General features: G+C 40.9%; 1 protein-coding gene across 2 annotated transcripts in view; it reads left to right on the top strand.

The window, feature by feature from the left end:
* The window catches only part of GTF3C1 (general transcription factor IIIC subunit 1), a 377991-nt gene that overhangs the window by 280918 nt on the left and 82631 nt on the right, over positions 1-14442 (top strand). For both annotated transcript variants that reach the window (XM_077448810.1, XM_077448811.1), the window contains exons 28-32: positions 957-1019; positions 5301-5394; positions 10681-10853; positions 10934-11218; positions 13062-13315. In XM_077448810.1, coding sequence (XP_077304936.1) covers positions 957-1019; positions 5301-5394; positions 10681-10853; positions 10934-11218; positions 13062-13315 — 869 coding nt within the window. The remainder of the gene's footprint in view (positions 1-956; positions 1020-5300; positions 5395-10680; positions 10854-10933; positions 11219-13061; positions 13316-14442) is intronic.

The following is a 14442-nucleotide window of genomic DNA, read 5'->3' as shown; positions in this document are numbered from 1 at the left end:
GACTGCTGTTATAGGAAATCGGAACTTTGTTTTAAGTTTTTGCTTAGTGTTAGGATATCCAGGTCCATTGCAGTGTTTAAATTAAGTTTTCCGCGTCCTTTTACACTTAAAGTGGTTGCAAAGTTGGATTTTTTTTTATCTTAATGCATTTGATGCATTAAGATAAAAAGCCTTATGTGTGCAGCACATACAGTCCCATCTCTATCCAGCGATGTTGCAGGAGTGTCTCCGCTGCCCGAGACTCTACCTCCTCATTGGCTGAGACAGCGGTGGGTGCCATTGGCTCCCACTGCTGCCAATCAAATTCAGTGAGTCAATGAGGAGAGAGGTGTTGGAGCTGGGTCACGAGTCTGTGTCTGAATGGACACAAGGAGCTGTGGCTTTGCTCCAGTGCCCCTATAGCAAGCTTCTTACTGTGGGGGGCACTCAACAGGAGGGAGGGGCCAGAAGGGCTGAAGAGGAGGATCAGGGCTGCTCTGTGCAAAACCACTTCACAGAGCAGGTAAGTATAACATGTTTTGGTTTTTAAGTAAAAAAAATAGACTTTACAATCACTTTAAACTAGAAAAACAAACAAAACCCTATTTGAGAAATAAAAACCTCCCTATTATTGTAAGGCCATGACTGTTAAAAGCCCTGTTTCATATGTCACTCTAGAGTGCTTAATAGGAATATATGGGATATTTTATTATACCGGTATCACATTTCTGCTATGTGAATACTAATCTACTGGCATTGCATGCCAGAGTGTGAAACTAGAATGTTCATTTACTACAGAATCCGGTCTGTCCTAGCAAGACTAGGAATGGGGTGGTTCTTCCTGCAGAGGTCATGAATAGTAGTGAAAATGGGGCAGGACTAAGCATAAAAAATGTCCGTTAATGATGAATTTTGACTTTGCAGATATTTACAACCTCAGACTTCTTGTCACACCATCTTTTTCTTTTATTTATTAGGTTTCGTGTTTTGGCAGTTGGAGATGAGTCCGTCCAAGACAATGCATTAGAAAGTCTTAACAGGTATCACGTTATAGAAGTAAATTTACTCTATTTCCTTAATATATGGAACAACGCCAACTGTCAATTTTGGTTACTGTGTTTTTTGAGCGGTCAGGCATAATTAATGATTTACATTATTTGAAAACTACATTTTTTTTTTTTTTTTTTTTAACAGAGACATTTATTGAGTTTGTGCAACTAAATATACAAACAATACTGCATGTCACATTTGGTAATCATCAGACCTTGTAGAGAGCATCACATAAATATCATTCAAGAGTCATCATAGTCCAGGCATAAGTCAGTGTAAATTTAAAGCAGAGTTCGCCGAGGACCTCTATCACTGACTCCCAGAATGGTCACAGGGAGGGACAAGTCAATACAATGTGATTAAAGGTACCTACAGTAGTACCACATTAAGCACTTAAGGGACATGAAGTTGGATACATACTGGCCAGTTGTTGTGGTGTATACTAGGCTCTATGGGGAAATGTAAATTGTGGCTCAATCTGTCCCTAGCCAAAATCATAGCGGTAACATAGTTATCAACACATTCTGTCCAGTCGTCTTCCGTGGGATTGGGTAGGTCATCCATCTATTTTTATAGGTACTTTCCTATTTGGTAGCATAAGCCAGAGATAGTCTTGGGTATATAGCAGACAATTGTTTCCCATCACTCAAGAGGTGAGCGGTCTCTCCAAATGGTCGGATTCCAATGTCAAATGCAACAGGAATTTTGCTATCACTGCATGCTGTAGAAACCGCAAAAAAATGCAGTTGAGCAGGGAATAGTTTGATTTCAATTTGGGAAATTGTATTAATTGTCCCCACCTACTAGTTACTGAAGGGTAGTTACTACAGGATTATCTTTGAGTTGGGAGAACCACCACCTCCCCTGTACTGCATCCCAATAATACAATTGAAAACTGGTAAGGGCAAGTCCACAGTGGGAGTTGCACTCCTGTGACCCATTTTGCACTCTTGTGACCCAAGTCCGATGTCAGCTGACCTCACTCAGCTGGTCCAGGTGCTGGATCGATCCCGACTTTACTGTCGGGGTATACACTGAGATTCCTGGACCAGCGGCTGGCTCAGCCTCCTGGCGAGTCGCGGGTATACTGAGCCAGCCACTCCCACCCCCTCCACAGCCCAGTGTTCCAATGAGCGCTGGAGGGGTAGAGCAGAGAACCGGCAACTGACAGTCACCGCTCTCTGCTCAAAGCTGGGGAGAACTGAGCAATCAGCTGTGTTTGGCTGCTCAGTTCTCAGTGGAAAGGCAGGGGAACAGATACAGCATTAGATCGATGCTGCATCCACCTAGGTGAGTTTTTTTTTTTTTTGCTTTTTTGAAAATCCCATATTTCTCTTTTAAGAAAATATTGTTTAGGGGGTAGGAAGTGGCATGTTCCTGAAAAGATAAAAGAAATTTAGGTAGAAAGATCATTTTGGTTCACTCTGCCAACTGGGGAAAGGGGGAGAGCACGCCATGAGTTACACCTCAAGGTCAGTTGTTTAAGCAGGGGGTAGAGGTTAGGTTCTGAATAGTCAAGGCAATGTACTCCCAACCTTCACTCCCAGATAGGTAAATTCCTCCACCTAATGAAGAGGGGTGCCTTTTATCCATCTTGAGGAAGAAAGAATACAGGGGAAATAAAACGGCTTTGTGCCAATTCATTTTAATATCAGAATATGAGCTAAATTTATCTGTAATGGCGAAGGCCTGGTGTAAGGAGGAAGAAGCATCCTCTAGATCAGTGGTTCTAAACCTCAGTCGTCAAGTATCCCCAACAGGCCATGTTTTAGGAATTTCTCTTAGATAAAATAGCTGTCCAAATACCAAGCCATTGACTCTGATTTAAAGCACCTGTGCAAAATAAAGGAAAACCTGCAAACATCGCCGGGGGGGGGGGGGGGGGGGTACTTGAGGACTGAGACTGAGAACCACTTCTCTAGATCAGTGGTCTCCAAACTGTGGCTTAGGGGCAAAATGCGGCCCTTCCCTTGCCTTTGTATGGCCCTTGAGACACTATTCCTCCTCCTGACACAAACGATGGCCACTGTTTCTCCCACGGACACCAATGATGGGCATTAGTCCTCTCATCGACCCCAACAATGGGGTACTATTCCTCCCACTGACACCAATGATGGGCACCATTTCTCTCAACGACACCAATGATGGACACTATTCCTCCCACCGATGCCAACAATGAGGTACGATTTCTCCCGCGGACATCAATGATGGGGTACTATCTCTTCCGGGGGCACCAACGATGGGTTGTTGTTCCTCCCCATGGTCAAACAGCGACGATGGGGAGCGCAGTTCCTCCCCGTGGACAGACGGCGACGATGGGTGCGTGGTTCCTCCCCGTGGACAAACGGCGACGATGGGGCGCGCGGCTCCTCCCCGTGGACAGACGGCGACGATGGGGCGCGCGGCTCCTCCCCGTGGACAGACGGCGACGATGGGGCGCGCGGCTCCTCCCCGTGGACAGACGGCGACGATGGGGCGCGCGGCTCCTCCCCGTGGACAGACGGCGACGATGGGGCGCGCGGCTCCTCCCCGTGGACAGACGGCGACGATGGGGCGCGCGGCTCCTCCCCATGGGCGCCAACAATGGAGTGCGCGGCTATGGTGACAGGGTTTCTGGGAGCTCAGCACATTTTTAAGCTCACTGCACTGAGAGGTGTGCTCTTCCCTAAAGCTGAATTTTGGCTGAAATGTTATCAGTAGGTGACCCTGACGTTATGCTCCCACCCGACATCCAAGGCACTTCAATCCAATTTTCTTGACTAAAAAAAAAAAAAAAAAATCAAAAGTCGGGCAAAAAATTGTCGGCAGGTCCGTCAGTCAAAAAACAATAGCCAAAGCTAGAGATTTGAACATCCACAGTGTATAGTACAGGAAGAACCGCCAGGTGGAAATTAAAAAAAAGTATATATGAATGATTTAAGCTTCCCTCCCACCAGTCATCCTTGTGGGTTGCAGGGCCTGCATCTCTTTAGATGTGATTTCCTATTGGCGGTATCTCACCAAAAATGACATTTTTGTTGCAGGGGATGCCTGAAATCTGGCTTGTATCTTAGTGCAGACTTCTGGGAAAATCACTGAGCCAATCACACAAGCAGGAAATTACACATCGGGGTGGGGGGGGGGGGGGGGTGTACAGAATACCTCCAGGTAACCATATTGCATTTCACATAAAATTTTAGAGCTGCAAATTAAAAAGGAAAGGTCAATAAATAAGGTTACAATAAATGACTTGGCGCAATTGTATACGCTATATTTTTTCTTTATTTGCATTTTTTTTCCCCCACGAAAGTGATGTTACCCTTTTGGCAACAATTGAGAGTGAAGCAGAAGACAGATATGCACAGAGATCTTTTTCCAGGAACCTGGTAAATTTTTTCAGGGCACGAATATAGATGTGGCCGCATTGTAAAGAGGTTAGCTGCACTCTTCTGTAAGAACAGCTTCAGTTATAGTATTATCAGCCTTTATTTTTTCTAACTTCAGTTATATGGCCAGCAAAAAGGGGCAAACAGCATGCTTTTAGTTTACAAGGCTTTGCAGGAACACTTCATAGTATATAAAAACATGTTAATGTGGTGCACAAGGAAATTAGCTTAATACATGGTTAAAATATACATTTGCCGTTACCTATCAGGAAGTATTTTTTTCCCCTGCTGTATAGCAAATTGGAGCATGCTTTGCTAGGGTTTTTTCACCACCCTCTGGATCAACTGTGAGTGGAGGATTGTGTATATGGGATTTTATTATTTTTTTGGGGGTTGAACTAGGGGGACTTGTGTGTTTTTTCAGCCTGACAAACTATGTACCAAAGATTTTCAAATTTTGATCAGTCATTTTTGTGGTATTCTTTATTTAACATTACTTTTACAATTAATGGTTCCTGGGTAATATCACTGAACTAAGGTAGTGATGCTGATTTAATGTCTACTTGAGGAGCCTGGAGGTACGAGATGACATAGGGAGCTGAATTGCCTAACTAGGAAGATGAATTGCTTATTTGGGAGTGTAAATCACAAGACTGGATTTACAGAATTTCAAATCCTTTGGCAGGTAACACAGTAAGCATATACAGTATGTATTCCAGTTGTGCATTTATCTGCCCAGAGTTTTACTTTATCTGTGAAAGTCCCCCTTTTGAACATAATTTTTTCTGTACATTTCATAATAATTGGCTGATTTTATATTCTTCTTTGAGTTTTATCAGTTTATAGCAGTTCCTAACCAGTTTGTTTACTTGTTCCATATTTTAAAACCCTTCTATACATGTGCAGTGTTGAAGACATCCAAGTTCTGGTGCTGCAGAACCTCATATTGAGTACACTGGCACTTTCCGATATGCAGATGAAATCCTGTCGATCTTTGCAAGTAAGTGAAATGTTTTTACAGAACAAAATTGTTGGAGTTGACTTGGGTTATGGGTTTCAAAAGATGTCAGGATTTTATTGGTGTGTACCCTGCCTCTGGGGAAAATGAGCAGATGTCATATTATTATTTTTTAAGTGGAACTTTTTTAGCACATTTTGTTAAAATACGTTTCTACCGTGTCACAATATAGCGCAAGAGGGATGAGCTTGGGGTTCAACCAAACCTAGTCTGAATTCTGAATCTGTGTTGGCCAATGGCCAATCTAAATTGGGTGTTTGGCCAAGCCGGACCTCCGGCTGCAGTGAAAAGTGAAGGATTTAGTAGCATTATTATTTCTGCAAAATAAATGCTGGTTGTTGGGGAGCCAGGGGCTGCTGGTTTCCTAGCAACCAATAACATTCATCTCTCAGCTGGGGGTTCTGGTTGACAGGTGAATGTAAACAAAGGGTCAGGCATGGTGACTGACCCTTCCAAAAAAAAAACTGCGTATGCTCCCGACTAAATTTTATATCGGACTCTTCAGGTCTGATATGGAAGCTAAGGGAGGCTTCATGCAAAAGAAAAAAAAATAAAATAAATATATTTATATTTATATATATATAATATATCCTGTGCCCTGAAGCTGAATGTAAAGGTAATAGTAATACTCTGGTCCCACAGATCAGATATATCTCAGATAAACAGCTGCTCAAATCTCGTGTGACCTAAAAAAAAAAAAAAACTGAAACTGCCATTAATTTTTTCTCCAGCAGCTCTGCTTTTCAGAAAATATGTAATTGAATATAACCCAGGTACATTCGGCTCATTGCTGTACAGAAGCAATATAATTTTTTTTAACTCAATCCTGTAAAAAACATTTTTGAATTCTACTCAAGTGCTTTGTTTAGACTGAAATTTTGTCTTTAGGAGGAAGCATTTCCTCAGTTCCCTAGTGGCTCAGTGACTGCAACATTAAAACTTTGTAGCCAGTATCTCCGTTTAAAGCTCCTTTCACAGTAAATTTTTAAAGTTGTACAATTTCCAGTGTGACTTTTTTTTATAAATTCTTTATTTTTTCCTCTTTTCTTTCCATAGATTTCATTACATTTCGTTATATATCTACAACTTCTTTAACAGCTATATTTTATAATATTTCAATCCATCCACGTCATCCTCCCCCATCCCTCCCCATTCCCTCCCAAGAAATAAAAAAAACACAAAAAAACAAAACAAAACGATTTTTCATAATAATCCCCCCCTTCACCCCCCACGACCCGCCAGCTCTACCATATTTCAAATGTTTTACATCATACTTTATCTATAATTTAGATATGGAGCCCAAATCTTCTGATATTTCTCATCTTGATCTCTCATTGTCATTGTTAAATTTTCCATTTGTTGGATTTCTGCAATTCTCTGAAACCACTGTGCTCTAGCTGGAGGGTTGCTTTTTTTCCACAGAACCGGAATACATGCCCTTGCTGCTATCAGTAAGTGTGTCCGCAAAGAATTTTTGAATCTTTCTATTGCCATTGGAATATCCAGCAACAAAAAAGGTTTATCTCCCAGGTCAATTCCTGTAATCCTTACAATAGTATCAGCTACCATCTCCCAGAACACTCTAATTTTTGGACATTCCCAAAAAATATGTAATAATGTTCCCTCTGCTCCACGACATCTCCAACATGTCTCTGATATCTGGGGGTAAATTTGATGTAACACTTTTGGTGTTCTATACCACCTAGTAAGGATCTTGTATCCCCCTTCTTGATATCTGCTTGCCATCGAGGCCTTTTGATTAAACAGCAACATCTTATCCTTTTGTTCTGGGGAAAACATAGTCCCTAAGTCTCTTTCCCAAGCCTGCAGAAAAGGCAATTCTTGTGGTGTCTCCTGTTCTATTAACATACTATAAAAATAAGACATCAAATGTCTCAGTTCATCTCCTTTCAAACAGATCTCTTCAAACTCAGTCAATGCCCTTATTTCTACATATGTTTTTGATTTAGATCTAATAAAGGCTTCTAATTGCCTCATTCTGAAGGGATCTAACCCTAATATCATTCCTTTTTCAATATCTTTTTTTGTCATTAACCGATTGCCTACCGAGAAATGACAAATTCTGCTCAAGCCTCTGTCTCGTATTGTTTTGAATTTTGGATCCGTTATTCCCGCTAGAAATGCCGGGGTACCCAGGATGGGAAGGAGCGGGCTGGGAATTCTTGAAATAGATGGTTTTCTAAATACCCTTTTAGTTATTCATAGTGTCTCCCCTATTATTGGATGTTTTCTCATTCCTGCTGGTATTTCTGTATCTGGAATCCACACCAATCCTTCCAATGGGATATCTATCGCTGCTTGTTCTGTCTGTATCCACGGTTTTTCGTTTTTAAGCCTGCACCATTCCACTACTCTGGCTAAGTGTGAAGCTTCCTGGTATTTTATTGAGTCCTATCCCTCCTTTTCCTTTGGGGAGTACTAAGATATCTCGACGTACTCTTGCTGGTTTCCCAGCCCAGATGAACTTCATAAATCTTGATCTAAGATCCTTAAAAAAGCTTGGAGGGATCTTAATCGGTATAGTTTGTATTAGGTATCGACATCTAGGCATCACATTCATCTTAATAATATTGGTTCTCCCAAACCATGTAAAAATCTTTGTCCCATTTTTGAAGATCACTTTTGATCTGTCTTACCAGTGGGATATAGTTAAGTTCGAACAATTTATTTAGATTTTTTGACATTTTTGTTCCTAAATAACTTATAAATGAATTTGTCCATCTAAAATCAAATTGTTTGGATATTGCGGAGACTAATCTATTTCTACCCCCATTGCTTCTGATTTTCCATTATTTATTCTAAAGTTAGATATTTTCCCATATTCTCGTAGCTCCATTAATAAAGACGGGAGAGATGTAATTGGGGACGTTACAAAAAAAATCAGATCATCTGCATAAGCTGCCAACTTTTGATCTTCATTTTTTATTTTTACACCCCTGATATCCACATTGGCACGTATTTTCCTTAAAAAAGGTTCTATTGTCAAAATGAATATCAGGGGTGAGAGGGGACATCCCTGGCGTGTTCCATTTAAAATGGAGAATGGCTCTGATAATCTATCATTCACTTTCACCCTAGCACTTGGTTTTGAATATAAGTTAAGGATCCATCTCGGCATCCCCTCCCCCAGACTTATATGTTGTAATACAGCTTTTAAGAATATCCAATCTACCCGATCAAATGCTTTTTCTGCATCCGCAGATACTATCACCGTTGACTTTTTGGCAGTTTTTGTACCAGGTAAATTGTGTTCACCACTCGTTGCGTATTTTCTCTTCCTTCTCTCCCTGGGACGAATCCCACTTGATCAGGGTGTATTAATTCCGGTATCAAATTTATCAATCTCGTAGCTAATATCTTTGTGAACAATTTAAGGTCCACATTCAACAACGAACTAGGTCGGTAGATGGGACACTGAGAGGGATCCTTTCCTTCTTTTGCTATTACTGTTATATGCGCCAGTAACGTTTCTGTTGGAATTTGCTTCCCTTCCCCTATTGAGTTATAGGCTTCCATGAATCTTGGAGCCAATTTCTCCGCGAACATTCTATAATATGACAAAGTAAATCCATCTGGACCTGGTGATTTACCTAGTTTTAATATTTTTAATGCTTTTGCAACTTCCTCTAGAGTGATTGGTACATCTATTTCTCTGGCCATTTCCTCTGTTATTTTTGGCATTTCTGTCCTTTCAATATATTCTCTAGCTATCTCTCCTTTTTTTATATCCTCTGCCAAAGTAGGTTTCTTTTCCAACTGATATAGCTTCTCATAGTATTCTTTAAATACCTGTGCGATTTTCTGCGATGTATTAACCATTTCATCTCTGTGTCTTAATTTGTGTAATTGAATTCCTGGTTGTGCTTTCTCTATTTCCAGCGTGACTTTGATTCGACTTCACGTTCTGTGGATCAAAGTCACACCAAAGTAGTGCAGACACCTTTTCAAAGTTGCTGCGAATTTTGTGATTTGAACAGGTGTTATTGAAAAGCACAAGTGTGACAGGACTCAAGGAAGTAGAGTATTCCAGAATTTTTTTTTTAAGCATTTAACAAATGTTTTGCACAAGTGTTTTTGCATATGTTTCAAGCTTCAGGCATTTGTTTCTGGGCTGAGAAAAGGAAGGAAAGCAATTCTAGGAGAGTTGTTGTAAAAGTCAGTTGTAAAACCATTCAGCCTGTTAAAACTGCCAACCAAAGAGGTTTACCTTAGAAAGTGTAAAATATGCTGAACTATGCTGTAGGGCTTGTTGGGTGAAGAGAACATTTCAGGAGGGGCACATTACTGCATTTTTGTCTTAAGGCAGTAGTAACGATCATAAGGTTTTGGAAGATGAGGAATCGAGTCTTAGTTCAGAGACAAGCAGTGGCGTTTGATGTGTTTTTTTTGTTTTTTCACGTTGGCGGGCTCTGGAGTAAGGCGAGCAGGTGTCTCGATGCCACCAGGACGTGTGGGGAAGTCTGGGGGTGTTATGAGAGCCGCAGCCGGGTCCTTATGGAGTGTGCTGGGCAGCCGAGAGGCAGAGCTGATTCAGAGCGCGGCCATCTTCCAGCACGGTCGGCCCAGTCCGGTGTCCTTAAACGTGGTGGGCTCAGGGAAAGCAGCTCCAGTGTCGTCTCCTGGAGCAGCTCTGCCGTGTGTCTCCTCTCTGCTCCTCCTGGCGCTAGGCGTCCAATAGTATCGCCTGACTTTTTGGCTAATGGGAAACAGGCTTCAGACCTGCTTCCTGATTGGAGGGGGAGGAGATTTAGTGTGAAAGTAGCAAATATTCGTTGGTGTCATACCACTGGGTGAGCTTCAGCCATAATGCTCTGATTAGATCCTCTGGCTCTAATCAGGTGCTTCTATACCCCCCCCCCCCCATTAGAATCTAGAATGGCGCTGTGATATGTAGATCAGGGAGCCAGACGCATTGATGGGGAGGCGGTGCCTGTGTGCCCTCTATAGACGGGCTGCCACTGGAGACAAGTGTAATATTAAGAGACAATTCGGTTTTTATCTGTATCAGAAAGAGTTCAGTGCTGTTCTGGTTGAAACTTGGAAAGTGTCTAGATTCCTTTCTGTCCTAATTTAAGAGTTGCTTTCTACTGCTGCTGCTAATTTCATTGTCATTCATTTTTTTTATAATACACACATGCAACACACACACACACTTAAAACAACCTGTATTAAAATTGTTATGTATGCTGAGGGCTGCCTTTACATTCTGTATGTGATTTTTATTTTGTGCTTTTGATATTTTTGTAGACATATCGTATGTATAGACAATATCATGATGACATTCTTGTGAAGGCTTTCTTGGAATTCCAAAAGAAAAGACTGGTAAATCGGCGTAGAGTAAACCACCTGTTAGGGCCAAAGAAGAACCGTGCTCTGCCATTTTTGCCAATGTCTTTTCAGCTATCGCAGACTTACTACAGGTAACATGGCCACACACCATACATGGATACTACTGATTAATTTGGGCATTGTTTGATGTACATGACTGTTGTTTCTGTAGGCTTTTTATCTGGCGATTTCCATCAACAATATGTACAGAATCATTTGAGTTTTTGGAAAAGCTGAAGACATATGGAAATACTGATGAACCTGATGTGTTTTCATTTGGGGAGCAGACTAATGAAAATTCTACAGACATGTTGCTATATCCTCTGGATGGGCAAGGCGGCCAGTGTGCAACCATTCTCTCTCTCCTGATGCTGGGATTTATGTCTGTGAATGTGAAAATTCCAGACCAAATTGTAGTTGTTGACAGTACCCTGGTTGATAATGAAGTTATAAAGAGGTGAGTGATTTCAGGTTTAAAACAAGAAAAATAACGGTGTAAAATATATATATATATATATATATATATATATATATATATATATATATATATATCTTATATCTGTGTGTATATGTATGTACGTGTGTGTATATGTGTGTGTGTGTGTGTGTGTATGTGTATGTGTATATATATATATATATATATATATATATATATATATATATATATTATATACACTATATAGTAATAATAATAAAACAAATGTACGTGTGTGTGTGTATATATATATTATATACACTATATAATAATAATAAAACAAATGTACGTGTGTGTGTGTATGTATATATGTATGTGTGTGATATATATATATATATATATATATATATATATATATATATATATATATATATATATATATATATATATATATATATATACACATATATATACACACAACCCCAATTCTAAGAGTTGGGATGCTGTGTAAAAGCTACATAAGAATGAATGCAATGATTTGCAAATCACAAAAAACAATATTTTATTCATATTTGAAAACATATCAGTGTTTACACTGAGAAAATGTACTATTTTAAAGGAAAAAATAAGGTCATTTTGAAATTGATGACAGCAACATGTCTCACTAATACCCTAATAAATAAAAATGAATAACAATAGTGGGACTGCTGAAGCATTCCCACCAATAAGAGAAAAAAATGCAAATCTAATATACACAATCAGGATGCAGAGGTATGCATGGAACCCTATAGGTCTATAAGTATCCTAAATACATTAGAGATGCACCATGGTTTTACTCCACACTGTATCTACATTTTATTACTTATTAATTGAAGCTGAACTTTAGCTAACATGTTTTTCTCTACGGATTTAGTGATATAATTTACCTGTAATTATTCCTCATGCTGAAAATCTTCTTCCTGGCACTGAAGTGCCATTGCTTTTAATAGATAATAGCTTTGAGTCTGTGGGCTGAACTGCAGAAAAGACTGTTTGATGGGGACCCTCCCCACCTCCCCCTCCTTCCCCTTCCCTTCCCACTCCCTCCTTCCCTTCCCTTCCCATCCCCTCCTTCCCTTGCCTTCCCATCCCCTCCTTCCCTTCCCATCCCCTCCTTCCCTTCCCGTCCCTTCCCATCCCCTCCTTCCCTTCCATTCCCATCCCCACCTTCCCTTCCATTCCCATCCCCTCCTTCCCTTCCATTCCCATCCCCACCTTCCCTTCCATTCCCATCCCCACCTTCCCTTCTATTCCCATCCCCACCTTCCCTTCCATTCCCATCCTCTCCTTCCCTTCCATTCCCATCCCCTCCTTCCCCCTCTTTCCCCATCCTCCCCCTCTTTCCCCATCCTCCCCCTCTTTCCCCATCCCCCCTCTTTCTCCTTCCAGATCTGGGCAGTAATCTAGCATAAGACAACTTCTACACGTGGCCTCTGTGCCCACCCACAGCTCTGCTCTCAACCCAGGCTGTGTACAGGAAAGTAATGTCACCAGCACATTTACAAGGCAGTATCTGGCTTTGCAAAGACATTTGGCGCACCCAACCTGGATTCCTGTATGTTCAGGGATATTTTTAAATATGTTTTTGTGCCTGAAGTTCCACTTCTATCAGTAAATGCTGAGGAAGGGGTGTGTGTATTGTTTAATGTGTGAGAGCTATTTCTGAAACTGCATATCTAGGTTTACCTGGATTTGGGCACTATGATTTCAGGTTTCACCTGCAGCACTAGTTGCCTATAAAATTAAGTATTATGCCACTGGTGTAGGCCTCTGGATTAGGGTTTACAATCATATATTCATCTTCCTCTGTACTGTTTGTCCCAATTCTTTTTGGTCTGACCTGCAGCCTTGGAAGAGATGGTCTTGATGATGAGGATTTTGATGAGGAAGAAGTGGAAGAAAATGTGTCACATAAACGGAAAATAGAAGTTAAAGCTCGTCAGGCATCTCATACCAACTATCTGTTAATGAGAGGTTACTGTGCTCCAGGGATTGTCAGTACAAGGAATCTAAACCCAAATGATAATGTTGTTGTTAACTCTTGCCAAGTACATGTGAAGCTAAGAAATGTGCCTCTGAGTGGACGTTTGAAAGATTGGGGTAAGTTTATCTGAGAGTAACTAATCTTTGATATAATTACTGGTGGAGGCCTGTAAAAAATGTCGCCATAGTACCATAAAAAAGAAACCTAAGGGGTTATGTGAAATCTGCTGGAACCAGATATGTGAGCTAAGCTAGCCCATACAGTCAGACTGTCCGCTAACCAGCATGGATGAACTCCCCTGCAGGTATTGTATTCAGCATCTGGCTGCACCTATGGCTGCTCATGCATTGGATGGAGTGTGCAAGTTGAGCAATAAATAACTACAACATACAAGCTAAGTAACTATGTACAAATAATCTTAAGGGAAAGGGTAAGGTAAAGTAGGGCAAAGCATAGAGTGTAGAACGGGAGAGGGAATAGCAGGTCAGGGCAGGTACCAAAGGTGCAGATCAGATGAGAATGAGCACACTGGCACAAAACTGATGCAAGGAACTTGCAGCAGGATTGGACTGAACAGACTCCCAGCAGCCAGTCTCATGTAGTGGTAAAACTACAATGCAACCAGTAGGTGCTTGGACTCTACTGCATGTACACACAAACAGCCATTACCACAAAATGTTGGGTATACCTAAATTGTTTTTGCTGATCGTACAGTACAAGACACAGACTTATTTAAATGATTACCGTATTTTTCGGACGATAAGGCGCACCGGATTATAAGGCGCACTAGCAACGACCGGCTAATATAATGGATATTTCCATATATAAGGCGCATCGGACTATAAGGCGCACTGGATTATAAGGCGCATTTAATGAAACACAACTCGGATGCGGTACTGTAAGTCAAATTTTATTCAACTCTTTAGCAATAACCATAAAATGGTCTATAACAATAACTCTTAACACTGTTCAATTAAATACAAAACCAGACAATTATTTTTTCACTTTATTCTTCAATAACTATTAACACTGTTCAGTTACCGGTGAATACCGTACAAAACCAGACACTCACTTTTTCACTTTATTCTTCTCCCGCAAATCCATCAAATTCTTCATCTTCAGTGTCTGAGTTTAACAATTGGGCGATTTCGGCATCAAGCACGCCCGTATCCCTCTCATCATTCTCATCAGTATCCGAGTCAGGCTCGTTGCTGTCATCGGTACCGGTACTTAGCTGTTCAGT

The sequence above is a fragment of the Lithobates pipiens genome, unplaced genomic scaffold (genome assembly GCF_037356315.1).
Source record: "Lithobates pipiens isolate NorthernLeopardFrog02 unplaced genomic scaffold, aLitPip1_a1.2 Scaffold_22, whole genome shotgun sequence".
In the NCBI taxonomy this organism is placed as follows: domain Eukaryota; kingdom Metazoa; phylum Chordata; class Amphibia; order Anura; family Ranidae; genus Lithobates; species Lithobates pipiens.
The sequence above is the reverse complement of the archived record's forward strand: the minus strand, read 5'-3'. Positions and strand labels throughout refer to the sequence as shown.